General features: G+C 48.4%; 1 protein-coding gene across 1 annotated transcript in view; it reads right to left on the minus strand.

The window, feature by feature from the left end:
- Positions 1-5,556: 5,556 nt before the first annotated feature.
- Positions 5,557-26,822, minus strand: part of SCRT2 (scratch family transcriptional repressor 2) — a 32,957-nt gene continuing 11,691 nt past the window's right edge. The window contains exon 2 of the mRNA XM_063143477.1: positions 5,557-6,266. Within this exon, the coding sequence (XP_062999547.1) occupies positions 5,557-6,266 (710 nt within the window). The remainder of the gene's footprint in view (positions 6,267-26,822) is intronic.

The raw sequence follows: 26,822 nt of genomic DNA on the forward strand, positions 1-26,822 counted from the left end.
AGCACTGTCCCGCTGTATCTGAGGTCCCTGCTTTCCTAGAGGGCTGCGTGCATGCCTGGAAGACGTGGCGTCGTTCTCCTAAGGCCGCGCCATCACTGTCGTCAGCGGGGCCCACAAAACGGCACCGGCGGAGACAGGCGCTGCAACTTCATCAGCAGAATTGCATAGAAATGGCTGGTCAGCCCCATTGCCTGGCGTTGCAGGCTTGGGAAAAGCTGTGGAGGAAGTGACTTCTTCGCCACTGAGGAAGACGAGGTGGAACAAAACGTTTTTGATTGAACTGAGCATTCGGCACAGTCCCAAACAGTTCAGAAGGGCCCAGCAATGCAGAAAAGTTCTCTCCCCAAATGGCCCTTTTCCAACATGGCTTTTACTCATTCAACTTGAGCCCAGAGTTCCGTGGTCCCACCCCTCCCTGGCTACCCCTACATCGTATCAGCAAATGAATGAGAATCACACACCCACCCTCGATTCTAGACTCTTGATTTAGGCTGGAGACAGTGGTGCTGTTAGCTAACTGGAACTTCATGGGGTTACGGAGGCAGGAAGCATTTCAGATGGTCATGTGGATTTCTCCACTGACTTGAAAAAGTGGCAAGCCGCCCCTGTTCCATTTGGAAGGGCCCCCTGCTCATGCTGCTGACTGGTGGCCTGGACCTCTGCCCCAAAGTCCTACCCTGACGGCACCACTGGCTGGGGTAGCATAGTGACCAAGAGGCACAGCTAGCGATCAAGATGTTTCTGGTTTAAATATTGCCTTTGCCCTGAGCTCACTGGGTGGCATTAGGGCAGGCATGCTGTCTCGCCCCCACCCATCTGCAGAAGGGTGTGTGTGTGTGTGTGTGTGTGTGTGTGTTATGCTGCAGTGACAAAGGACATGTTTTGCATCTGACGTGTCCCAAGTTCAGTTCTCGCCATCCTCCGCTAAAGAAGGATTGGGAATACCATGGAGAATTCCAGGGTTAGCTGGACCAGTGGACTAAATACTCTAAGGCAGTTTCTTACATTCCGGCCAACAGTGGTGGAGGGATCATTTTGTGAAGTGCAGGCTCTCATCGTGACAGGCTTTGTAGCCACGCCACCAAGGAGCACCCAAAATTTCAGGCAGCTGTGTTGACCCATATCCACAAACTAGTTCTGGGAGCCGGTCTTCTGTAAAGCGAAGGACACGAAATCGCCCATTCAGCTTGGATCTACAGCTTGCGTCAAATCATTGCAATCCCATCACGGTAATGCTGTATCCCTCTTGCGTATTTACAGCTCGTGGGACACGCAGTGACATTTCTCTTGCAGTATTTTGGAGAATGTCGAATAACGAGCAGGAAATGGCACTACAGGAAAGGCGTATATGGAAGGCGCCCCAACAGTGTTCAGTGCACTTCAATACCGCTATAAAGCAGCGGTGGAGATCTAGCCTGCCAGCACAATTCTTTGCATTACAAGGAACAATAGATCATTGCTGGGGGGGAAAAAACACACATTCTGCCTCTCGCAAGCTACTGTGATGATTGCTGCTAAAATCAAAGGGATCAGAGACTGTTTTATTAGCATCCCTGCTAGTAACAAGAGTCTCAGCGCAATCTCCCTACGAGCCTTGGGTCCACTTCACTGCTGGCCAAATTTAGTTTTTTTGAAACAATACAAAAAAAACACCCCAGTTTGACCTAGGTGAAAGTAGATCAGTGACCCCTCTTTCAAATTGCTGCCAATTCTTAGAGAGAGAATAAAACAGCAGCCAACCCCCCTTCTCTCCTCACAGCTATAATCTACCTCTGGCCTCAGCCGTATTTATTTATCTGCAGCCTGTTTGCATCAGCAACCCACTCCTTACTAAAATGCATGCAAAGAAAATACAGTCTTTCACCCACCCGTTTCCCCCCACCCTTTATGAATTGGCAAACAATAAATAGCATAAATAGGATAAATTAGAATGCTTAAATAGATATTCCTACATTTATGGCAACAGTTGTCCTTGTTTATTCAGAGATTTTTGCTTTAAAAGAAATCTTTCATCAAAAGGAAATAGATGGACTATTTAAAAACACACACACACCCCTAGTTATTTCCCCTGTGGGAGTGGCCTGAATGCCGCCACTGAGTCCACACCTCTGATTGGCTGGCCATGGTGAGAGGGAGGGAAAAGAGAAGAGTCCAGATGTGCTGAAATGCCGGGGAAACAGGACCCCACATTTCACTTGTAATTCTCAAGGGAGAGGGAGAATATAGAATGCTGATTTGCCCCTGGAGCTGTGAGGCCTTTGAAGTCTTTTGGAAAAACCAGGTGGGGTGCAGAACAGGGGTGTTGAACCTCTTCTAGCCCGAGGGCCATGTTCCATTTCAAAGAAGCTCTCGGGGGGCCACATTTCAGTGGGTGGGGCAAAAAGGGCCAGGGCCAGAAACCCCAAACATACCAGCCTATTTTAGCCTAAAGCTCTTACTGCCAGTAACCAAGCCTTGGGAGAGGAAGTTCAACCTTTTAAAAATGGGAGGAAAACTACACAGAAACGGGAAATCACTGAACAATCAGTTTTTGGAGGAAAAGGGGTCAACGTCAGCCCCTGGGCCTTTGCCCTCTTGCTATAGGTCCACCCTTGCATCCACGGAACAGCTATGGAGTAAATCCATTTCTTCCTTGCCCTTTTCAGGCCTTCACCAAAAGATGCTTCTTCCACAATGCTGGAAGAAGTGTGAGGTTTATGGTGCAGTTTTTCAAGCTGTGTCCTTCTGGGGTTCCTTGGAAGCATCTCAGGAGGCTTCCACAATGGGATTGGCAATTGAAGACAAGCTTCTCTAAAGACTCTACCCAAAGACACCTGAAACGTACCTCTACTGATCCTCCCCAGAAATATGCTAGGACAAGGAAGCGCTGGGTGTGTTCTAGACCCTGGTCTAACCACCCTCCCACGTAGTCTGAAGATGAACCTGAGCTATGCCCCAGAACCCTCTGGTGTGTACAGGGGTTCCACAACATGTGTTCAGATGTGTCTGAGCAAAAAGGTTGATGTGGAAGGGGATCTCATAGAAAGCTTGAAAGCTACTAGTGTAATCGGAGGGGACGATGCTAACCTCTTGCTTTGGAGGAGCGCGTGCCACGGATCAGACACATTCTTTCAGTATTTCCCTAGAGTCCAAATCTGAAAGCCGATTCTCTGCCCAGTACTACTCTCTGTGCTTGTGTAATGTGACCAACGAGTTGCAGAATGATACAGCCCTGGTGCTGGAAGAAAAAAAAAGTCTTTTCTGGTCAGCTAAAGTTGCTGGTGGGAAATACCTGGATTTGTCTCCCAAGGTTTGCCAAGTCTGGTTAACATCAGACCTATTTCAAATGCCTGGGTGGACTTGCTGAGTGTCTGAAATGGGCCCAATATAAATCCTGGAAGGCCCTGGGCAAAGTTAGGTATCCATGGTGTGCCCAGGAATTTTGGGCGTCACAGGAAATGGGATTCTTATGATGCAGTGCTTCTCTGGGATCCACTGCAGCCACATGGGGCCGTTGAAGGCCTCAGTGAAGCCTTCAGACTGGAAATGGGTTCTTGTAGCCATCTCCACATTCAGGAAGGGAGGGCCAAATTCGTAGCAAAAATGTGAAATCGGGCTTAAGGTTCCAGGTATTGGTGTATAGAAATGATGGCATTTATTTTATTTTATTTTGAGCCAAGATCTCTGGGCTATTGTTGCCCGGCGTGGGGCTCGTCCTGATATAATTGGACCTCCGGGTTAAATTCTAAATGTCCCTCTGATATCTAGGATATTTATCTCTCTTTTTCTAAAGTAAGAGCTAGATGGAATGCTTCCTTTCAGCAAGGTTTAACCCCCAAATTAAGGGTGCAATCCAACCACAGTCAGCTATTTTTAAATCCCATTGGTCTTAATGGGAGAAATGGGAGCAATCCTTAGCTGGACCTGACAGTGCGATCCTGTACAAGTCTACGAAGAAGTAAATCCCGCAGAGTTCAGTGGGGCTTACTCCCAGGTAAGTGGGCATAGGATTGCACCATAAATGTCCTTTTGCAATAAGTGTGATTTAGGGTGCAGACCTATGGTAATGGCCATAAGCCTCTGTCCCCTTTGCACCTCGTTATTTCTGGTTGGATTATGGGGATTGCACCCAACACCTTTGGCAAACCCTTTCCATTAGGGCTGTGCACCCATCCCCGATCTGCCTTGGAGGCCGGCTCGGAGCCAAATGAAGCAGCCCCGTTTTGGCTCGGGGGTGCTTTGGGGGTTGCCCGACTTGCCTCGGCACCGAAGCCGAGGCGAGATTCGGGCCCTCCGAGACGACTCGGTCTTTTCTAGGTGCCGGCTCTGCAGCCGGCACCCAGAAAAGGCTCCCTTTCCCCACTTACACGCTGTGGCCATCTGCCATCCACCGTCGCCACCGTCCTTGCGTCTGGCCGCTGCCGCCAACACATATGACAGGAAGTAGGCTGCGTGCAGCTTTGGTCATATGGGTCGGCGGCAGCGGAAGCCGCCAGACGCAAGGACAGGGTTGGCGGAGGAGGCAGCAGGTAAGGGGCTGCTGAGGGCTGCTCTGAAGCGCTGAGGCGCCCTGAAGCTTCAGAGCCAATTGGCTTCGGCTTCGGGGCACCTCAGGGCGCCTCGGGCTTTGCCCGAACCACCTCAGCTCAGATTTGGGGCCTCGGCCCGAGGTGCTGCACAGCCCTACTTTCCATATACATTAGTCATGCAGCCCATTGTACCCCGGTTCTGACAATCATGTATATCTGTCCACCAGAGAAGGTGCTGGTTGTACCAAAACACCATCCTTGTTCTGCCTCACCAGGCTCTTCTTTCCCCAAAGTTCCCATTTCCTGTGCGAGACGGAACGTATTCATGTATCCTTCCTTTCGATCCTGATTTGTTTTAAGTAGCGCCTTCTCCCAACCACCCCATCCCCGGCTTTGCCAACTGCACGCCCCGCCCTCCCCACAACCCGCTTACCGGGTTTCACAGCTTATGCATTTGTTCTGTACCCAAAAAAGATTATCGCTTCCCAAAAGGACAACACTGAAAGTTTCGTTCCCCCCGAAAAAGGGGAGAAAGAGCAGCACTAAATAAATACTGTAATAAATTAGATAATAAATACCCCCGGAGTTCCCAAAGTTTTCTGAAAGAGAGGGAGGGAGAGAAAAAGATGGTGGCCATCTTTCTTCCTCTTCTCTTGGTAATCCTGAAAAAAGAAGAAGTCTTTATCTCACATGTGAAAATGAGCCAGGGGGGTATCTCAAAGACATCCCCCTTGCTATCAAGAATGGAGTTATTGCTTCAGTTGATGATTTGGAGAAGGAAAGGTGTGTGTGTGGGGGAAATAGGTAATTGGGCCTTGGGATCAACTGTTGACGTCTTTCCAAAGCACCTGTTGTGTTCCAAGATGGAAGCGATCCCACTGACACACTCCAAGCAACGAAATGGCTCGCGGTGTGTTGTGCAAGTCCCTTTAGCTTCTCAGAGCTTTTTTTCTTTTCTGTTTTTAACCCCAGTTCCCTGAAGGCGGTGGGAGTGCGTCTTCTTTGCTCGTGTTCCCCCCCCACACACACACAATGGGGGAACCGCCGCTCAGTTCTCCCTTTCGCAGGTGTGCTCGGGCCCCTTGAAGCAGGCCGACTCGTAGTGCTTGTTGAGGTACGACTTGAGGGCGAAGGTCTTCTCGCACTGCTTGCACTTGTAGTGCTTGAAGGCCGAGTGGGTCTGCATGTGGGCCCGCAGGTTGGAGCGGTCGGCGAAGGCCTTGCCGCAGTGGGAGCAGCCGAACGGCTTCTCGCCCGTGTGGGAGCGCATGTGTCCCTGCAAGAGCCACGGCCGGCTGAAGGCCTTACCGCACACGTCACACTTGTGTTTGAGGTTGTGCGTCAGGAGGTGCATGGCCAGGGCCGGCATGGAGACGTAGGCCTTGTTGCAGGTGGGGCACTTCCTCGCCATCTTGCTGTCCAGGCTGCGGTGCGTCTGCTTGTGCCGGCTGAGGTTGGAGGAGGTGGCGTAGGTCTTGCCACACTCGTTGCAGGAGTGGCGGTGGCTGCCCCGCCGCTGGCCCTCCCCCCGTCGCCGCGACCGGCCATCGGTGATGAAGAAGGCATCCATCGAGTAGCTCTCGGTGACGGCAGCTTCGCCGTTGAAGTAGTGGGAGGAGAGGCTGGATTGGGGGCTCTCCGGGTCGCTGTAGTCCTCATGGATGGGCGCATAAATTGGGTCTGAGGGTGGCAAGTGGAGCCCTGGTTTCTTCTTTTCATTCTTACAGCCGGATGATGCGAGGCAGGTCTGGAGGTAACCTATGGGGGGGACACACACGGGCACGTTACAAATGAAGGAACTTATGAATTTAGGGATATTTTCATAGAATCATAGAATAGCAGAGTTGGAAGGGGCCTACAAGGCCATCGAGTCCAACCCCCTGCTCAATGCAGGAATCCACCCCAAAGCATCGCCGACAGATGCTTGTCCAGCTGCCTCTTGAAGGCCTCTAGTGTGGGAGAGCCCACAACCTCCCTAGGTAACTGATTCCATTGTCGTACTGCTCTAACAGTCAGGAAGTTTTTCCTGATGTCCAGCCGGAATCTGGCTTCCTTTAACTTGAGCCCATTATTCCATGTCCTGCACTCTGGGAGGATCGAGAAGAGATCCTGGCCCTCCTCTGTGTGACAACCTTTCAAGTATTTGAAGAGTGCTCTCATGTCTCCCCTGAATCCTCTCTTCTCCAGGCTAAACATGCCCAATTCTTTCAGTCTCTCTTCATAGGGCTTTGTTTAATCTACCATTCTGGAGACACGGCTGATTTATTCATTCAGCTCTCTGGGTCGTTCACAGTTCAAACCATAAAACTCAGCATGCTAAAACATAATATAAAACTTCAAAAAAGTGTTAAAGTACAGTATAAAACCAAAGGGAAAACCAGCGGCAGTGGAAAGATTTATAAATACAGTAACAGATTGAAAAACAACAGAAACTGAAAGACTAAAATGCCTGGGAAAATAAGATCTTCACCTGGCACTGAAAAGAGCACAACGTAGGCAACCAGGCGGGTCTCTCTGGGGAGGTTATTCCACTACCGGGGGCCACAACCAAAAGGGCCCTCTCATAAGAACACAAGGAGAAGCCCTGCTGGATCAGACCAAGGGTCCATCTAGTCCAGCACTCTGTTCACACAGTGGCCAACCGGCTGTCAACCAGGGACCCACAAGCAGGACACAGTGTGCAACAGCACTCTCCCGTCCATGTTCTCCTCTGCCTTTGCTACCGGAGATGGCACACAACCATCAGGGCTAGTAGCCATTGATAGCCTTCTCTTCCAGGAATTTATCCAACCCTTTGTAAAGCCGTCCAAATCTATGGCCATCACTACATCTGGGGGTAGTGAGTTCCACAGTTTAACGGTGCGCTGTGTGAAGGAGTCCTACCTTTGATCTGTCCCGAATCTCCCACCAGTCAGCTTCATGGATCGACCCCTTTGGGTTCTAGTATTATGGGAGAGGGGGGGGGGAATTGCCTCCCAAACCACATTCTCCACACCTGGCCTAATTCTGTACCCCTCTTGGTCTTGCTCTACTCCACTGCAACCTGCTTCCTCACTTGCCTCTCGCTGTGGCTCAGATGACAGTCGTGATGATGAGGAAGAGGAGCGGGAGTTGCTGTTGTCCCCTTACTCGTTGGCTCTCTGCCTGTCAAGTGGTAGCAAAGATGAGGAGCAGCATGAAGAGAAAGAGCCACGAGCAACAATGGCAATGAGAAGGGGGGCTCACTGAGGGCGAAGGGCCCTTCAGAGGCCCCCTTCAGAAGACACCTTAAACCACGGCTTTAACCACGGTGGTTAAGCCAGAAAGCCTGGCTGTGTTCAGAAGACACCTTAAACCACGGCTTTAACCATGGTGGTTAAGCCGGAAAGCTGTGCTGTGCTCAGAAGACACCTTAAACTACGGCTTTAACCATGGTGGTTAAGCCAGAAAGCTGGGCTGTGTTCAGAAGACACCTTAAACCACGGCTTTAACCATGGTGGTTAAGCCGGAAAGCTGGGCTGTGTTCAGAAGACACCTTAAACCACGGCCTTAACCACGGTGGTTAAGCCAGAAAGCCAGGCTGTGTTCAGAAGACACCTTAAACCACGGCTTTAACCATGGTGGTTAAGCCGGAAAGCTGTGCTGTGCTCAGAAGACACCTTAAACCGCGGCTTTAACCAAGGTGGTTAAGCCAGAAAGCTGGGCTGTGTTCAGAAGACACCTTAAACTGCGGCTTTAACCAAGGTGGTTAAGCCAGAAAGCTGGGCTGTGTTCAGAAGACACCTTAAACCGCGGCTTTAACCAAGGTGGTTAAGCCAGAAAGTCGGGCTGTATTCAGAAGACACCTTAAAACGCGGCTTTAACCACGGTGGTTAAGGCAGAAAGCCAGGCTGTGTTCAGAAGACACCTTAAACGGCTTTAACCATGGTGGTTATGCCAGAAAGCCGGGCTGTGTTCAGAAGACACCTTAAACCAGGGCTTTAACCAAGGTGGTTAAGCCAGAAAGCCTGGCTGTGTTCAGAAGACACCTTAAACCAGGGCTTTAACCATGGTGGTTAAGCCAGAAAGCCAGGCCGTGTTCAGAAGACACCTTAAACCATGGCTTTAACCACGGTGGTTAAGCCAGAAAGCCAGGCCGTGTTCAGAAGACACCTTATACCATGGCTTTAACCATGGTGGTTAAGCCAGAAAGCCTGGCTGTGTTCAGAAGACACCTTAAACCACGGCTTTAACTGAGGTGGTTAAGCCAGAAAGCCAGGCTGTGTTCAGAAGACACCTTAAACTACAGCTTTAACCACGGTGGTTAAGCCAGAAAGCCGGGCTGTGTTCAGAAGACACCTTAAACCACGGCCTTAACCACGGTGAATAAGGCCTTTTGCTTTATTCATCATGGTTAAAGCCGTGGTTTAAGGTGTCTTCTGAACGGGGTCAGAGTGTCTTGTCCAAAACCTGGCGCCAGCGTTGCAACAGACCAGGGAGGGTGGGATTTCCATATCGGTGCTTGCAGAACGCAAACCTCATTTACTAGTATGTAAAGAGTGCTGCATGGGCCTTCTCGTTATGGATTGTCGGAGATAAAAATCCACATTGTTTGCAAGGCAACTCTGTTTTATTGAGCGTAATACGGCTGCATGGAGAAAGTCCTGGCAGTGTGAAAAGCAGGTATGTTCATACATCGTAGCATCTTAACCAATTAGCAGTTGGGCAAAATTCTAAAGCAAAAGCAAAGACGGATCAAAGAAAACTTCTTCCTTACACCTTATCAACAGATGGCCCATAACTCTTTTGGCAATGTCAGATTGACTTGGATGGTCAGTCCTCTTGATCGAGCTAGCTTATTTGTCTTCGATTATATTAAGTTGGCGGTTAGAAATTCTAATTAAGCATTTCCTTGCTAATAGAACAGTTTTAGCATTACAGCACATTCAGGCACGTACATTATTCCAGTCCCATCATGCAGTTCCCTTGCAAGAACCGAACTACATACAGAGGGCCAACATGCAGAGAAGGGCCAGATCTACACGTCGTAGCGAAGGCACTTCCGTGCACCTTTTTTAAAGACGTACCTAAAAGAAGCGCCTCTTTCTTTACTGTGTGTACTGTGAGCTAGGCAGCACCGCCTGCGGAAGAATCTCTACCCCATTCAAAGACGCTGCTCTGGCCACTTCCCCCCTGTGTGTTCTTCCATTCGAATAATCCCCCCTCCCACTCGGCGGCGGCGGCTCCTCCTGCAAAACACTTTTCTCCCTTGGTGTGTTTGTATTTGCGTTTGTGTGCGCGCGGCGGATGAGTTCAGCTCCTGCCTCTCGCTCTCCCCCGCGGTGTCATCTCCCCGGGACTCTCTTCGGTGTGTGCTCGCACACGCGCACGCAAATGCAAATACAAACACACCGAGGGAGAAAAGTGTTTTGCAGGAGGAGCCGCCGCTGCCGAGTGGGAGGGGGGATTATTCAAATGGAAGAACACGCAGGGGAGAAGTGGCCAGAGCAGCGTCTTTGAATGGGGTAGAGATTCTTCTGCAGGCGGCGCTGCCTAGCTCACAGTACACACAGTAAAGAAAGAGGCGCTTCTTTTAGGTACGTCTTTAAAAAAGGCGCCTTCGCAACGACGTGTGGATCTGGCCCAGGTGTATTGAGGCTTCTGGCCTTGTTTCCTCCGGATGAAAGGGAAATAATTCTCTCCCCTGCCCCCACTCCCATCACTCTCTTTTCTCGCCGCCTCTCCACTACTTTCTCCAGAAAGGGAGGATGTGGTCTGGGATGAGCTCTTCAGACAAAGGAGCAGCTACGGCTACGGCTCCGTTCCCTGCCCTCCCTTCTCTGGGGAAATCAGAGGAACTGAAGTGGAAAGGAGCTGACCTCTTTCTCGGGCCTTTCCCTCCGCCTTGTCCAATTTCCTTTTGACTGATGAAAGGAAAGGCAGTGGCAAGAAGTGCTGTCTCATGACACACGCATGCCCGCCTCTGCACAATTAAAAAAAAAGGGGGAATTAAATATCGCCAGTGGCCCAATAGCTTCATAAGAACATAAGGAGTGCCATGCTGGATCAGACCTAGGGTCCATCTAGCCCAGCACTCTGTTCATGCAGTGGCCAACCAGCCATCGGCCAGGGACCACCAAGCAGGACGTGGTGCAACAGCACCCTCCCACCCATGTTCCCCAGCAACGGGTGCACCCGGGCTTATTGCCTTGTATTCTGGTGGTAGCACATAGCCATCGATAGCCTTCGCTTCCAGGAATTTCTCCAAGCCCCTTTTAAAGCCATCCAAATCGGTGGCCGTCGCTACGTCTTGTGGTAGTGAGTTCCATAATTTAACTATTTGCTGTGTGAAGAAGTCCTTTGTTTGATCTGTCCAGAATCTCCCATCAATCAACTTCATGGGATGACCCCATTGGGTTCTAGTATTTTGAGAGAGGGAGAAAAATGTCTCCCTGTCCACATTCTCCACACCATGCATAATTTCCCACACCTCTATCATGTCTCCCCTTAGCCTCCTTTTTTTCCAAGCTAAACAATCCCAGCTGTTGTAACCTTCCCTTCATAGGGGAGATGCTCCAGCCTCTTAATCATTTCAGTTGCCCTTTTCTGCCCTTTCCCCAGCTCCATAATATCCTTTTTTTTAAGCTTTGAAGAGCCTTCCCCAACCTGGTGCACTTCAGATGTATTCAGCTGCCATTCTCCATCATCCCAGCCAGCAATGGTTCGCTGGGGATGGTGGGAGTTACAGTCCAACCAGTGGTATAGCGGGAAGTTTTGAAAAACAAGTCCCATAGCTTTGGCCCCACAGAGTGTCCAAAAGTGGAGTCAGCTCTGTTGATCCATGCCAACACGCCATTTCCACCAGGAGCAGATCTTTTAGAAAGCAAGTGGGGCTTAATTGCCCAGTCAAGACCAAGAAGACACCCTCAAGTTACTTCGCATAACAACAGGGAACAGTAGGGATTGTAGGTAAGCCCAGAGGGAATTCTGAGTGGGTCTGGGGGCAGCAAATGCTATCAGCACCCCATGAATAAAGAAGTTTGGTGCTGGACCTCTCCAAGTCCTGGTTCTGCTACACCTTTGCGTCCAACACATCTGGAGTGGTGCTGGATTGGGTGGCCTTCAGGAAGGTTAGCCATGTTTTGTAGGGTGTGTTCAGTCAGTGTCACCAACCCCTTCCCTTCACACGACCTATTTTCAAGTCTTTAAACCAGCCTCCCCCAGCCTGCTGCCCTGCCCCACATGTGTTGGACTGCAACTCCCATAATTCTCAGCCAGCCTGGAATTATGGGAGTCACAGTCCTACACATCTGGGGCAAGGCAGCAGGTTGGAGAAGGCTATTTTAAAAATTGAGTCTTTAAAAAGCCAACAACAACAACAAGGCACTCAATAATTAAATCGGACACATTTGCAAGTTGCGACTTTAAAATAAATTAAGAAGGCGAACCACCTTCCAGAAGTGTATGTAGCGGTGCAAAACTGATGACTCACGCAGCGTTCAATTCGTTGATAGGTACATCTGTAATTGAGAAGGCCGGGAGATCAATTGGGTTGGAAGGGACAACTGTGGACACATCGCAAAACGGTCAGTGATTGTTTCTTTCAACTCACTGCAGTCCCTCGCTGTCAAGGTTTTAAAACCACAGGTATATCGTAATTGGCATTCCCAAACGAATTAAAATATCCACTTGTCCTAAACTATGGAAAATAAAATTCCTGGATTTCCCCCCAAGGTTCTAAATGTTGCCTGCTGTAAAATCATGATACCCTTCACACATGGAGCATTAAAAATGGAACAATACAAGTGTTGCACCTCCTACGAAGGTGTTCAAACACCAAATAAAGTGAAAATGAATAATAAGAACATCAGAAGAACCCTGCTGGATCAGACCAAGGGTCCATCTAGTCCAGCACTCTGTTCACACAGTGGCCAAAGAGCCACCAGGGATGAACAAGCAGGACATGGTGCAACAGCACCCTCCCACCCATGTTCCCCAGCAACTGGTGCACATGGGCTGACTGCCTCGAATACTGGAGATAGCACACAACCATCAGGGCTAGTAGCCATTGATAGCCTTCTCTTCCAGGAATTGATCCAACCCCCTTTTAAAGCCATCCAGATTGGTGGCCATCACTACATCTTGTGGTAGTGAGTTCCATAATTTAACTATGCTTCGTGTGAAGAAGTCCTTCCTTTTATTTGTCCTGGATCTCTCACCGATCAGATTCATTGGGTTCTAGTATTTTGAGAGAGGGAGAAAAATGTCTCCCTGTCCACATTCTCCACACCGTGCATAACTTTGTACACCTCTATCAGGTCTCCCCTTAGCCTCCTTTTTCCAAGCTAAACAATCTCTGTGTGTGTTTAACTGAGTTAACTGAGATAGAACATAGATTGGAATCTGTTGGTAGATCCCTGGATGATTTGCAGTAGTTCTCCAAGGAGTTTTGACTCAAAATAGTATAACAATCGCAAGTCAGATTAAAAGATTTTAAAAAGTCTCTGCCATGGCTGGTCTTATGCTAATCACTTATCTCTTAGCCTTGGTGCTCCTCATCTGGTAAGGTAAACGTCAGAAGAAGTAATGAGAAAATACGGGAACAGATGGTAGAAGACGATGGTGTTCTGGGCCACCTCCACCCAGCAAAATTCGATGAACGAGGCAGGACAATTGCACAACCAAAGCCTGGTCTGGAATCCCCCTCTGAGTCCAAAAGAAACAGGGACAGTGGAAGAACCACTGTAGAATTTCTCACTTGTGTGAACAGAATTGTGCAATTTTAGATAAGCAACAGCAGCAGCAATTCTGCAGTAACAATGCTGGTCTGGTTAACAATGATTTGTGTTCACAACAAGCCTTGAGAAGAAGGCTATTCAAGAGAAGCCGTGGCAGAATTGTTAGAATCTATTCTTTATTGCACTTTTGGAAATCCACCAGTAAGTGGAGCCCTTATGCAAAGGAAGGCTGGTATAAGAAAGGCCAGCCTGGAGAAATAGTTTTCACGCACACACACACACTCCAGGAAATTTCCTATCAGCCCTTTTAAGGCAGATTTTTTTCTGGCACTCTTTCCATAAGCTCCAAGTTGTGATGGATACATCTTGTTTCTCATATGCACATACATACGAATGCGCATATACATGAACTATAAAGTAGGGGTGTGCACGAACCCCCCACTCCGCTTCACTTTCAGATCCACCTGCGGCCCAGACTTCCTGCTGGAACCACGGGCTCAATTGAAGACGCTGACGGACCGCGGACGGAGGCAGGTAAGGGAGAGGAGGGCGGGGGGACAGCGGCAGGGCACGGTAAACCCCACTTACCTTTCCGGCGGAGCTCCGGATCGAGGCGAAGGATCCGCCTTCCCCTCGATCCTCTTCGCCATGCTCCGCCGGCCCCCCAATCCTCTTCGCCTCCGCCTTAAGGGCAGGCGAAGCCCCCCGCTCCGCTCCTGCTTCTACGGTCCGATTAGAAGTGGAGCACATCCCTACTATAAAGTACCACGTAATGCCCTGCTTGAAATTTCACCTTCTGGTGAGACTTATTTTGAACCGTGGACAACAGATCATAGAACAGTTGTGTTGTTCAAACATAGACTTGGTCCAAAATAACAAAAACCTTCTTGGTTTTCCAAATGGAGCAGGAAAAACTACTGTGGGCTAAGTCTGGAGAAAAGAAGACTGAAGGGAGACGTATTAGCAGTGCTCAGGTACGCAAAAGGCTGCCCCAGGGAAGATGGTCAAGAATTATTTTCCATGGCCACAGAAATTAGGACCTGAAATAATGGGTATAAGTTACAGCCACCTAGATTTTGATTAAATATAAGGAAAAACTTTCTGACGGTAAGTCTGTACAAACAGGGGAACAGGCTACCAATGGAGGCTGTGGTTTCTCCATCTCTGGAGATTTTAAGAAGAGGCTGGACAGCCACCTCTCATGGATGGTTTAATTGGTTTTCCTGCACATTGCAGAGGGTTGGACTAGATTATCTTTGTGGTCCCTTCTTACTCCACAATTCTATGATTTTATGAATTTATGAAGTAAATACAGCAGTAATGGGGGTCGGGTGTGCGCGAACCACACGAGAACGGGGGCATTTTTAGCCTGTCTCTATTTTCATCTGTGAAATTTTAGAGGGGATGCTATTTTTATATGCTGAATTCAGCTGATGTTGGCTTTTCCTAGATGCATGTGCTGAATTAGCTTTGAGGTTGGAAATACTTGCCCCACAATGGCATCTAACTTCACTCTCAGCAAAATTGTAGAACAGACCCAAGCACCAAGATCACAGGTAGGGATGTCTGAGAAATACGCTTCAGTAAGTTTTTGACTGATCTCCTGGGCCAGAATGCAAGCTGCGATTGAAGCCTGCGATACGATTCACAGAACAAACAAACAAACCATTTGAAAAATGCATATAAAAATGTGTACATTTGGAAAGAAGGACACAAAAGTTCACGGGAAGAGGGAAAAAAATAAAGCTTCCAATCTGATAGGGACATGACTCAGAATGAGTTTCATGATGGAATTTGGAAAACGTCAATGAGTTTGAGTCTTGCAAAGCTGCTGACCCCCAACCACACTCCTAATCACACAGAGGCCAACCAACTGTCAATCAGGGACCAGCAAAGCAGGAAATGGTGCAACAGCACCCTCCCACTCATGTTCCCCAACAACTGGTGCACACAGGCTTACTGCCTCGGATACTGGAGGTTGCACATAGCCATGAGGTGCCGGACGACTGGAGGAGGGCTAACGTTGTCCCTATCTTCAAAAAGGGCAAAAAGGAGGAACCTGGGAACTACAGACCAGTCAGTCTGACATCCATCCCTGGGAAAATTCTGGAGCAGATTATAAAGAAGTCAATCTGTAAACACCTTGAAATCAATGCAGTGATTACTAGAAGCCAACATGGATTTGTCAGGAACAAATCCTGTCAGACTAATTTGATCTCATTTTTTGATCGGGTAACCTCCCTTGTGGACTGTGGGAATGCTGTGGACGTCATATATCTTGACTTCAGGAAAGCTTTTGACAAAGTGCCCCATGATATTCTGATTAACCAACTAGCTGAAAGTGGGCTAGATGGAACAACTATTAGGTGGATTCACAGTTGGCTACAGAATCGGACTCAAAGAGTACTTAACAATGGAACCTTCTCAAACTGGGGAGAGGCAACGAGTGGGGTACCGCAGGGCTCAGTCCTGGGCCCAGGGCTCTTCAACATTTTTATTAATGATTTGGACGAAGAGGTGCAGGGAATGCTGATCAATTTTGCAGATGACACAAAATTGGGTGGGATAGCTAATACCCTGGAACACAGAAACAAAGTGATCTTGATAGGCTGGAGTGCTGGGCTGAAAACAACAGAATGAAATTTCATAGGGATAAATGCCAAGTTCTACATCTTGGAAATAGAAACCAAATGTACAGTTACAAGATGGGGGATACTTGGCTCAGCAATACTACAAACAAGAATGATCTTGGAATTGTTGTAGATCACAAGCTGAATATGAGCCAACAGTGTGATATGGCTGCAAGAAAGGCAAATGCTATTTTGGGCTGCATTAATAGAAGTATAGCTTCCAAATCACGTGAAGTACTGGTTCCTCTCTATTCGGCCCTGGTTAGGCCTCATCTAGAGTATTGCGTCCAGTTCTGGGCTCCACAATTCAAGAAGGACGCAGACAAGCTGGAGCGTGTTCAGAGGAGGGCAACCAGGATGATCAGGGGTCTGGAAACAAAGCCCTATGAAGAGAGACTGAAAGAACTGGGTATGTTTAGCCTGGAGAAGAGAAGACTGAGGGGAGACATGATAGCACTCTTCAAATACTTGAAAGGTTGTCCCACAGAGGAGGGCCAGGATCTCTTCTCAATGCTCCCAGAGGGCAGAACACAGAATAACAGGCTCAAGTTAAAGGAAGCCAGATTCCAGCTGGACATCAGGAAAAACTTCCTGACTGTTAGAGCAGTGCGACAATGGAATCAGTTCCCTAGGGAGGTTGTGGGCTCTCCCACACTAGAGGCCTTCAAGAGGCAGCTGGACAACCATTTGTCAGGGATGTCAGGGATGTGTGACCACCTTTGAAGTATTTGAAGAGTGCTATCATGTCTCCCCTCAATCTTCTCTTCTCCAGGCTAAACCTGCCCAGTTCTTTCAGTCTCTCTTCATAGGGCTTTGTTTCCAGACCCCTGATCATCCTGGTTGCCCTCCTCTGAACACGCGTCCTTCTTGAATTGTGGAGCCCAGAACTGGACGCAATACTCAAGATGAGGCCTAACCAGGGCTGAATAGAGAGGAACCAGTACCTCACGTGATTTGGAAGCTATAGTTCTATTAATGCAGCCCAAAATAGCATTGGCCTTTCTTGCAGCCATATCGCACTGTTGGCTCATATTCAGCTTGCGATCTACAACAATTCCAAGATCCTTCTCGTTTGTAGTATTGCTGAGCCAAGTATCCCCCATCTTGTAACTGTGCCTTTGGTTTCTATTTCCTAATAGGTCACCAAGGCTGATTCAATTCCAAAACCATTCCTGAGAGCAGACTGGATGGGTCAAGAAAATCAATATCCTCCAAGCATGAATGCAATTGTCCTGCCACAACTCTCTTGGGAAGCTTCCCCCAAAGGAGTATCTGTGGCTGGACAGTAATTGTCAGCAGGGCCTTCTCTGCTGTGGCACCCCGGCTGTGGAATGAGCTCCCTAAGGAGGTTCGCTTGGCACCTACAGTATATGCCTTTAGACGCCAGGGAAAGACCTTTTTATTCTCTCAGCATTTTAACAGTCTATAAATAATTTTGAACTTGGTGTTTTAAATTTGTAATTTTGCATTGCTGCTGTTTTTACCTGGTTGAGCTTTTATATTGTATTTTATATTATGGTTTTCTACTGTTGTTTTATACTTTGAATGTTTTTAATTTTTGTGAACCGCCCAGAGAGCTCCGGCTATTGGGCGGTATAGAAATGTAATGAATAAATAATAAATAAATAAATATATAAATAAAGTACCACAGGGTGGGTTTCTGACGGAGCCGCCACCCCACCGCCTCTGTCAAGACAGCAGGAACTGTGTGCCCTTCTCACAAGGAAGAGTTTGCCATATCCAGGACCTACCCGGTCAAACGTCCTCGGATAGCTTTAATCAGCAAACAAAGGTGTGGATTGAGAGAGCTTGTAGTTTGGTGTGTAAGTGCAAAATCCTTGCCCAGCTCCTCAGGCTGCAAAAACTGAAACTGATCCCATAATATCTGGCTAGATGCAGCACTTGGAACTGCAGTAAAGGCACTGTCAAGGTTGCTGCAAAGACAAGCGGTTTTGTCCTCAAAGTGCCTAGCAAAGGAATCAGAGTGGGCCTCCAAAGGGGCTTGGTCTCCGTCAAGAGGCCCCAGACCACATTAAAAAGCTCCAATGGGTGGCTACTCAAGGATGAGAAGGACGCAGTGAAATAAGCCCTTTTTGCTGCCCTCACCACATAGGATCCTGTAATAGTAGAGTTGGAAGGGGCCTCTAAGGCCATCAAGTCCACCCCCCTGCTCAATGCAGGAATCCACCCTAAAGCATCCCTGACAGATGGTTGTCCAGCTGCCTCTTGAAGGCCTCTAGTGTGGGAGAGACCACAACCTCCCTAGGGAACTGATTCCATTGTCGTACTGCTCTAACAGTCAGGACGTTTTTCCTAATGTTGAGCCGGAATTTGGCTTCCTGTAACTTGAGCCCATGGTTCCGTGTCCTGCACCCTGGGATGATCGAGAAGAGATCCTGACCCTCCTCTGTGAGACAACCTTTCAAGTATTTGAAGAGTGCTCTCATGTCTCCCCTCAATCTTCTCTTCTCCAGGCTCAACATGCCCAGTTCTTTCAGTCTCTCCTCGTAGGGCTTTGTTTCCAGACCCCTGCTCTTCCTGGTTGCCCTCTTCTGAACACGCTCCAGCTTGTCTGCATCCTTCTTGAAGTGTGGTGCCCAGAAATGGACGCAGTTCAGATGAGGCCCAACCAGTGCCGAATAGAGGGGAACCAGGACCTCACATGATTTGGAAGCTATAGTCCTATTAATGCAGCCCAAAATAGTATTTGCTTTTTTTGCAGCCGCATCACACTGTTGGCTCATATTCAGCTTGTGATCTACATGTAAGGATGTCTGCAAAATCTGCAACGGATTCAAATGCGTTTGCATTTCTACGTAGATTCTGCAGCAGACTAGCCTTTTCCATGTCACGTGGACCCTGCGGACTTGTGGACCGGCTTTTCACTTGGGGGAGGGGATTTGCGCTAATTCACAGTTGTGCTGATTCGCTAATTTGCACTAACTGATGCACATTGGAGCGAGTGCATTAACGCTAGGGCAAACTTGTACTAAAGCCTCTAGAACGGCCTTCCTCAACCTGGGGCGCTCCAGATGTGTTGGACTACAACTCCCAGAATGCCCCAGCCAGCTGCTGGGGCATTCTGGGAGATGCAGTCCAACACATCTGGAGTGCCCCAGGTTGAGGAAGGCTGCTCTAGAATAATGAAATTCTGCTAAAAACAAAAATCCAATTCCATTAATGAGCGGACAACGGAACAAAAGGCCCCTGACAATCAGCGAAACACAGACGGGACAGATTTAATAATATCCCCACATCCCTACAGTCACACAGGAGGCCTGATGGTGTGTTCTTACTCGCCTTCCGTAGGCTTTGCAACCAGGCTGCTGCCACCTCCACTCCAGCTATTATTCAGCTAGAATAACAGAGATTTATTTATTTATTTATTTATTTATTTACATTTATATACCGCCCCACAGCCGAAGCTCTCTGGGCAGTTTACAACAATTAAAAATGGTAAACATTAAAAGTATACAAAATTTAAAATCCATCAAAAACATAAAAAACAGTATAAAAACAACAGTATCCATTTAAAAACAACAAATCTGGGGTCCATTAAAAACGAACTTAGCGTTGTTCAATGCTGTTAAAATGCCTGGGAGAAGAGAAAAGTCTTGACCTGGTGCTGAAAAGATAACAATGTTGGCGCCAGGCGAGCCTCATCGGGGAGATCATTCCACAGTCGGGGGGCCACCACCGAGAAGGCCCTCTCCCTTGTTGCCATCCTCCGAGCTTCCTTCGGAGTAGGCACTCGGAGGAGGACCTTAGATGTTGAGCGCAGTGTACGGGGAGGTTCATGTCGGGAGAGGCGTTCCATCAGGTATTGCAGTCCCAAGTCATGTAGGGCTTTATAGGTTAAAACTAGCACCTTGAATTGGGCTCGGAAACGTATAGGCAGCCAATACAAGCGGGCCAGAATCGGTGTTATCAAAACTCAAATCTCCCTGTTCCAGCTATCAATCTGTCCGCCGCATTTTGCACAAGCTGCAGCTTCCGGATACATACCAGGTTGGAACACCAGGAGCTGATCAGCTCCACATCCCGGGAGAGGAGCCACTCGTGAGTCACTGTATCCACGGCCCTTTTGGTCTCACCCTTCCAAAGCGAAACCACGGCCTCAGCAGGATTGACAACTCTGTCCACTGGAAAATCCCCCAGAGCATTCAGGAATCCATCAGATGCCATTAGTCTTTACGGGGGGGGGGGGGGGGGAAGGCATCCTAATTGGCCTTCCTCCCCTGCAGTGGGAAACTGGAGCTGTGAGTTCAAATTTCACTAGGAAGTGATCCAACCATGAGAACAGGGTTATATCACCACCACCACCACTTCCAGACCCCTTCCATCAGAGCAAAGACTAAATCAAGGGTATGTCCTGCTCCCTACATTAGGCTGATGAAGACTTGAGGCAATGGCCATGACATCTTGAGATGGACCCTGGTGGCAGCCTCCAAAGGAATGTTGATGTTCCCTCAGGACCATCGTCCTAAGGTTCTCCAACACCTTGTCTAGCACAGTCAGAGAAGCTGATGGGCAGCAGGGTAGCTGGTGCACCAGTAGCACCCCCAATATGACTTTATGACCCAACACCCAATGGAGGCACTCCAAGCCTGCCCCAACGTGGAGAGGTCTCCTGGTGAGGGAGATGGAAGTCCTGGGGGCCACAACCACACTGCGCCCTACCTCACAAACCTCTAGCCTGTGTTGGTTCTGAACCGAGTAACCAGGTGGATAGAGCTGGGTCAGATTCACCCAAAGGGGGCTGATGGTTCTGATGTCAGCAGGACGGTGAATCCACTCTGGGTTTCAGTCAGAAGCCATCAGAGCTTTGCATCTTGGATCGCTTCTTTAGAGTTCTGTCTGGTTCTAACTGGAAGACGGAGCAGATTCACCACCCCACTGACATCGGATCCACCAGCCTCCAGTGTATCCATCCTTCCCAATTTGCCCACCGCCAACTTGGTAACACATGCCAAGTTGGCTCTCACACCCATGATACATTGGCTTTAGCTAGACAGGGCGAAATCCCGGGGCGAACCCAGGGATCATCCCTGTGCGTCCACATGACGCACAGGGGATCCCGGGATCAGGGAGGGATTGCCCTGGGATCTCGCCCTACCCTTTGGGCCTGCTTTTTCCATGGTCTCAGACTGAGCATGTGTGCGGGTGTCACAGTTTGTCCCGGTTCTTCGCGAAGAGCTGGGACCTGCACACGGGATGCAGAGCTCCTCGGGAACACTGCGCCCATCAAGGGTGGGGTGGAGTGAGCGGGGAAAATATATATATATATATTTATATATATATATATATATATATATATATATATATATATATATATATATATATATTTAAAAAACCTTACCTTTTGCGCACGAGCGCTTGTGCGCATCTTCTCCTTTATGAAAAAAAATGGCGGGCGTGACGCCTCTCCCTCTGAGGTCGTCGCACGCCGTGTGTGAACAGAGCGGGAGATCTCGCGATAAAAACATCGCGAGATTTTCATCCCTCCGTCCCGCTAGACTGGTAGGTCTAGCTAAGGCCGTTGTTGTTTAAACCCAAACTATTGGAGGAACCTTAGGCAGACAACCTAGCCACAGTAGTGCATGCACTGGTAACTTCCCGATTAGACTACTGCAATGCACTCTATGTGGGGCTGCCCTTGAAGACGACGCGGAAGTTGCAGCTAGTGCAAAATGCAGCAGCTAGGCTTCTGGCGGGTACATCTTACGGAGCCCACATAACACCGGTTTTAAAGGAACTGCACTGGCTGCCTATACGTTTCCGGTCGGAATTCAAGGTGCTAGTAATGACGTTTAAAGCCCTAAATGGCTTGGGACTTGAGAGAGCGCCTCTCCTTATATATGCCTGCCCGAGACCTCAGATCTGTTGGAGGAGCCCTTCTCCGCATCCCACCAATGCAACATATACGTTATGATGGGACAAGGGAGAGGGCCTTCTCTGTTGTGGCACCCCGACTGTGGAATGCCCTCCCCTTGGAGGCCCGATTGGCGCCAACGTTGACTGCATTTCGTCGCCAAGTAAAAACACAGCTTTTAAACAAAGCCTTTGATGGTTAAACTCACTGGGCACATTGTTTTAACCGTTTTAACTGCATCGATTGTGAACCGCCCAGAGAGTTTCGGCTGTTGGGCGGTATAAAAATGTAATAAATAAATAAATAAATAAATAAATAAATTTAAATTATATATTGTTTTAACTTGGATCATGGTTTAATTTGTTTTTAACTGTGTATATTTATTGTTTTATACTGTATGTTTTTCTCTATACGTCGCTCTGAGATCTTAGTGATATAGGGTGGGATATAAATATTTTAAATCAATCAATCAATAAATAATTCGACCCTCAACAATTCCTTCCAACATCTCTTTAAAACAGGATAACTTAGTGAACGTATTGCAGTTGCAGGGGTGAAATTTGCACTGGGGGGGGGGCGGGGAGGTGACCCCGTTAACAACCCAACAACACGGATGCAGGGATGGGTGTGTATCGTTATGGGAGGCCCAGCAATCCTTCAAGGATTCTGCTGTCTCTCATTTCTTTGCCGGGAAAGGCCGACGTTGGAGACTCCAGATAGACGATGAGTTTGTTAAGGATCGAAAAGCACACGTCCCACTCACCGCCACATTTTGAACACTCAGCACCAGACATCACAAAAGGATGACAGTCAACTCCCAGCTGCCTCATCCCCCTCTGCCCGCTACTAGAATATTGATTTTTTTTTTAAGAGAGAAAGAGGTAGAGCTCTGAATAAGCAAAACTATATTTTTATTCTCTCCCTTTGTAGAATCATAGAATCATAGAACAGCAGAGTTGGAAGGGGCCTACAAGGCCATCGAGTCCAACCCCCTGCTCAATGCAGGAATCCACCCTAAAGCATCCCTGACAGGTGGTTGTCCAGCTGCCTCTTGAAGGCCTCTAGTGTGGGAGAGCCCACAACTTCCCTAGGTAACTGATTCCACCGTCGCACTGCTCTAACAGTAAGGAAGTTTTTCCTGATGTCCAGCCGGAATCTGGCTTCCTGTAACTTGAGCCCGTTATTCCGTGTCCCGCACTCTGGGAGGATCGAGAAGAGATCCTGACCCTCCTCTGGGTGACAACCTTTTAAGGATTTGAAGAGTGCTATCTTCTCTTCTCCAGGCTAAACATGCCCAGTTCTTTCAGTCTCTCTTCATAGGGCTTTGTTTCCAGACCCCTGATCATCCTGGTTGCCCTCCTCTGAACACGCTCCAGCTTGTCTGCGTCCTTCTTGAATTGTGGAGCCCAGAACTGGACACAATACTCTAGATGAGGCCTAACCTAGGGTGACCATATTTGGGAAACCAAAAAAGAGGACACCATGTGTGTGTGTGGGGAAGCAGCTTTCTGAGTCTTGCAGAAAGTACGTTATTCCCCCGCCACCTTAAAGAACCCGATTGGAGTTGAGGAGGGGAAAGGATTTCATTCTGTACCACCACCATCCACTCCAATTGGGGCCTTTTCTATAATGTCCACGAAAGACCCACTTTCCCCTTTAAGACCTCAATTGGAGCTCGGGGTGGGGGAATGACGTGCCTCAAGAAAGCATGTCATTCCCTCCTGCCATGCTAATGGCAGCCTTAAAGAGGAAGGTGTATCATTCCAGGACATTATTGAAAATTATTGAAAATCCCCCCTGACACCATGGAAAGAACAAAAACCAGGACAAATCCGGGGAAATCCTGACAGTTGGTCACCCTAGCCTGACCAGGGCCGAATAGAGAGGAACCAGTACCTCACGTGATTTGAAAGCTCTACTTCTATTAATGCAGCCCAAAATAGCATTGGCCTTTCTTGCAGCCATATCGCACTGTTGGCTCATATTCAGCTTGCGATCTACAACAATTCCAAGATCCTTCTCGTTTGTAGTATTGCTGAGTATTTCTGTTAAGATCACAGAGACATCCTGTCTCTGCTTGGGGTGATATTGGAAGCTGCCATTAACGTGGTGTTGGGGAACTACACACTTTCTGGAGGCCCCCCAGAAAGAACACTTTCCAATCGGAGCAGTGGGAGGGGGAGGAAATTGGAGGCGACCTTGGGAAATTAAGGTGGGCCTAGGCACACCCGGCACACCCCGTGCGCACTCCTATGCAGATATGGCCTCCCCACTAACTCACAGCCATCGTTCTTCTTCTGTCTCCCCCCCCCCCCTCTTCTTCCTTGTTTACCAAGTACAGTTGCACACACTTGGCGGAAAAATGCTGTCCTCAGCAATTTTTCACACTTTTCCTGGAACGCACAGCGAGGTTATTGCCAAGAGAACCACAGCAGCCGCCCAGCTTCTCTGTTAGTTTTCTTCAGCAGGCCCCTTCAAACAGAGGGCTTGCAAACTATTTCATGCAAAGCTGCCTCCCTCCCCAAGGAGGGCCAGGAGACAGCGTGAGTATTTGTGTGCGTGTGGAGGTAGCCTTTTAGGGTGTGTTTTGTGCCACACAATGCATTCCTCTTATCCGCTGCAGTGTGCAGAACAGCGGTGAATTTATAAAATGAAGTAGTCACTCAGGCACGACGGACACCAAGTGTGACAATGGGGGTGGCTATGTTGAAATGGTGCGTGAAACATACTCTGCCCATGCTCAGAGGTGCTTCATTTATTCATTCATTTAATCCATGTATAGATGGCTTGCTGGAGCTAAGATTACAGTATCTCTAAGCAGTTTACAAAATCAAAAAACGCCCAGAGAGCTTCGGCTATGGGGCGGTATATAAATGTAATAAATAAATAAATAAATAAATAAATAAAAGTTCAAATGCATCAGAATAAATACAAAAGCTGATCAGTTAAAATGTTTTAAATATTTCACTCCAAAGCTAAAAATCCACTACTTAAACAAATCAGCTGGGCAGCACAATCGTTCAGGAGAAGAGAAGATTGAGGGGAGACATGAGAGCACTCTTCAAATACTTAAAAGGTTGTCACACAGAGGAGGCCCAGGATCTCTTCTCGATCCTTCCAGAGTGCAAGACATGGAATAACGGGCTCAAGTTACAGGAAGCCAGATTCCGGCTGGACATCAGGAAAAACTTCCTGACTGTTAGAGTAGTACGACAATGGAATCAGTTACCTAGGGAGGCTGTGGGCTCTCCCACACTAGAGGCCTTCAAGAGGCAGCTGGACAACCACCTGTCAGGGATGCTTTAGGGTGGATTCCTGCATTGAGCAGGGGGTTGGACTCGATGGCCTTGTGGGCCCCTTCCAACTCTGCTATTCTATGATTCTATGGCCTTAGCTAGACCTAAGGTTTATCCCTGGCTTGTCCTGGGGTCAAACCTGTTCATCTAAGTGCCACACAGGGCATCCAGCGCTCAGGCAGGGACGAACCTGGGATGATCCTGGGATAAACCTTAGGTCTAGCTACGGCCTAAGATTCTAAGGCTTGGGTAAAGAGATATAGGTCCTGAACAGGTGCCTAAAACATGCTGCAGTTGGTGGTTTCTGAACACCAGGAGGAGGGCTTTCCGTAACATGGGTGCCACCATGGAGAAGGCCCATTTCTGGGTTCTGCCAGGTGTTAATATCCAGATTATGGTACAACCAGCAATCTCTCCTCCAATGATCTTAACAATTACACAGGTCTATATTGGAAATGATCTGCCAGGTAACCTGGTCCTAAGCTATTCTGGGCTTTAAGGAGCTGCCTTATAAGTAAAGCCATTTGAACTATCTAGCACAGTTTTCTCTACCCTGTTTTCCCAGGATCCCAGGTGACAGAATGAGTGATACCCTTCAGCGGTGACCCCTTTCTTGATTATTACTGTGCACGATCCTGGGCTGAGCGCTGCTGCCATTCAGAACAGATGCTGGGTTGAGCCCTGATGAGTTCAACACATTCATTTGCTGGATCAGACCAAAGGCTAGGGTGGCCCTATGGAAAGGAGGACAGGACTCCTGAATCTTTAACAATTGTATTGAAAGGGGGAATTTCAGCAGGTGTCCTTTGTATGCATGTAGCGCCTGGTGAAATCCCCTCTCCATCACCACAGTTAAAGCTGCAGGAGCCTTGCCTTCTTTTGCATCTGGTCACTCTAGTATAGCTCCTGCAGCTCTAACTTTCATGAAGTGCTGCATGCCTACGACACCTACTGAAATTCCCCTTTCAATACAACTGTTAAAGATACAGGAGCCCTGTCCTCCTTTCCATATGGTCACCCTACCAAAGGCCCAGCCTACATACTGACAGTGGACTCATTCCAAGGATCTCCAAGTGCGGATCTTTACAGATCCAAAATGACACCACCCACAGATAAGAGGGAGATTCCAGTATTCTTGTTGAAGATGTAACCTCCCCTCTCCCTCCCCCACACTCAGAAAGCCCAGTGAGTCAGTGGGTATACATAGGGTGACCATATGAAAAGGAGGACAGGGCTCCTGTATCTTTAACAGTTGTATTGAAAAGAAAATTTCAGCAGGTATATATGGGGAATCTGGGGAAATTTCCTCTTCATCACAGTAGTTAAAGCTGCAGGTGCCCTGCCCTCTTTTAAATCTGGTCACTCTAGTATAGCTCCTGCAGCTTTAAATGTTGTGATGAAAAGGAAATTTCACCAGGTGCTGCATGCTACCATATGTAAAAATGACACCTGCTGAAATTCCCTTTTCTATGCAACTGTTAAAGATACAGGAGCCCCGTCCTCCTTTTCATATGGTCATCCATCAATGCTGATGGACTGTTGTGGGTGGGGTGCAGTGTGGGGGAGGAAGTGGGGAACCGAAAGAAGGAGAACGTAATGGAATATCCCGGAAAAGGGAAAGGTGTGTGGCTGGCAGGGACACTTTCCACTGCAACATTTTATTGCAGAATGCAGATGCCTCTTAGCTACTCTGGCATTTCTCAAGTGTCCAACTCCACATGCAAGGCATAAAGATGACGGCCTTCCCTCACTGATTACCTGCAACATCCTAGTCCTCAGCAATGTACCCTTTCTGCAGGTGGAGGTGGCATTCATCCGTC

Source organism: Elgaria multicarinata, chromosome 1, assembly GCF_023053635.1.
Source record: "Elgaria multicarinata webbii isolate HBS135686 ecotype San Diego chromosome 1, rElgMul1.1.pri, whole genome shotgun sequence".
Classification (NCBI taxonomy): Eukaryota; Metazoa; Chordata; class Lepidosauria; order Squamata; family Anguidae; genus Elgaria; species Elgaria multicarinata.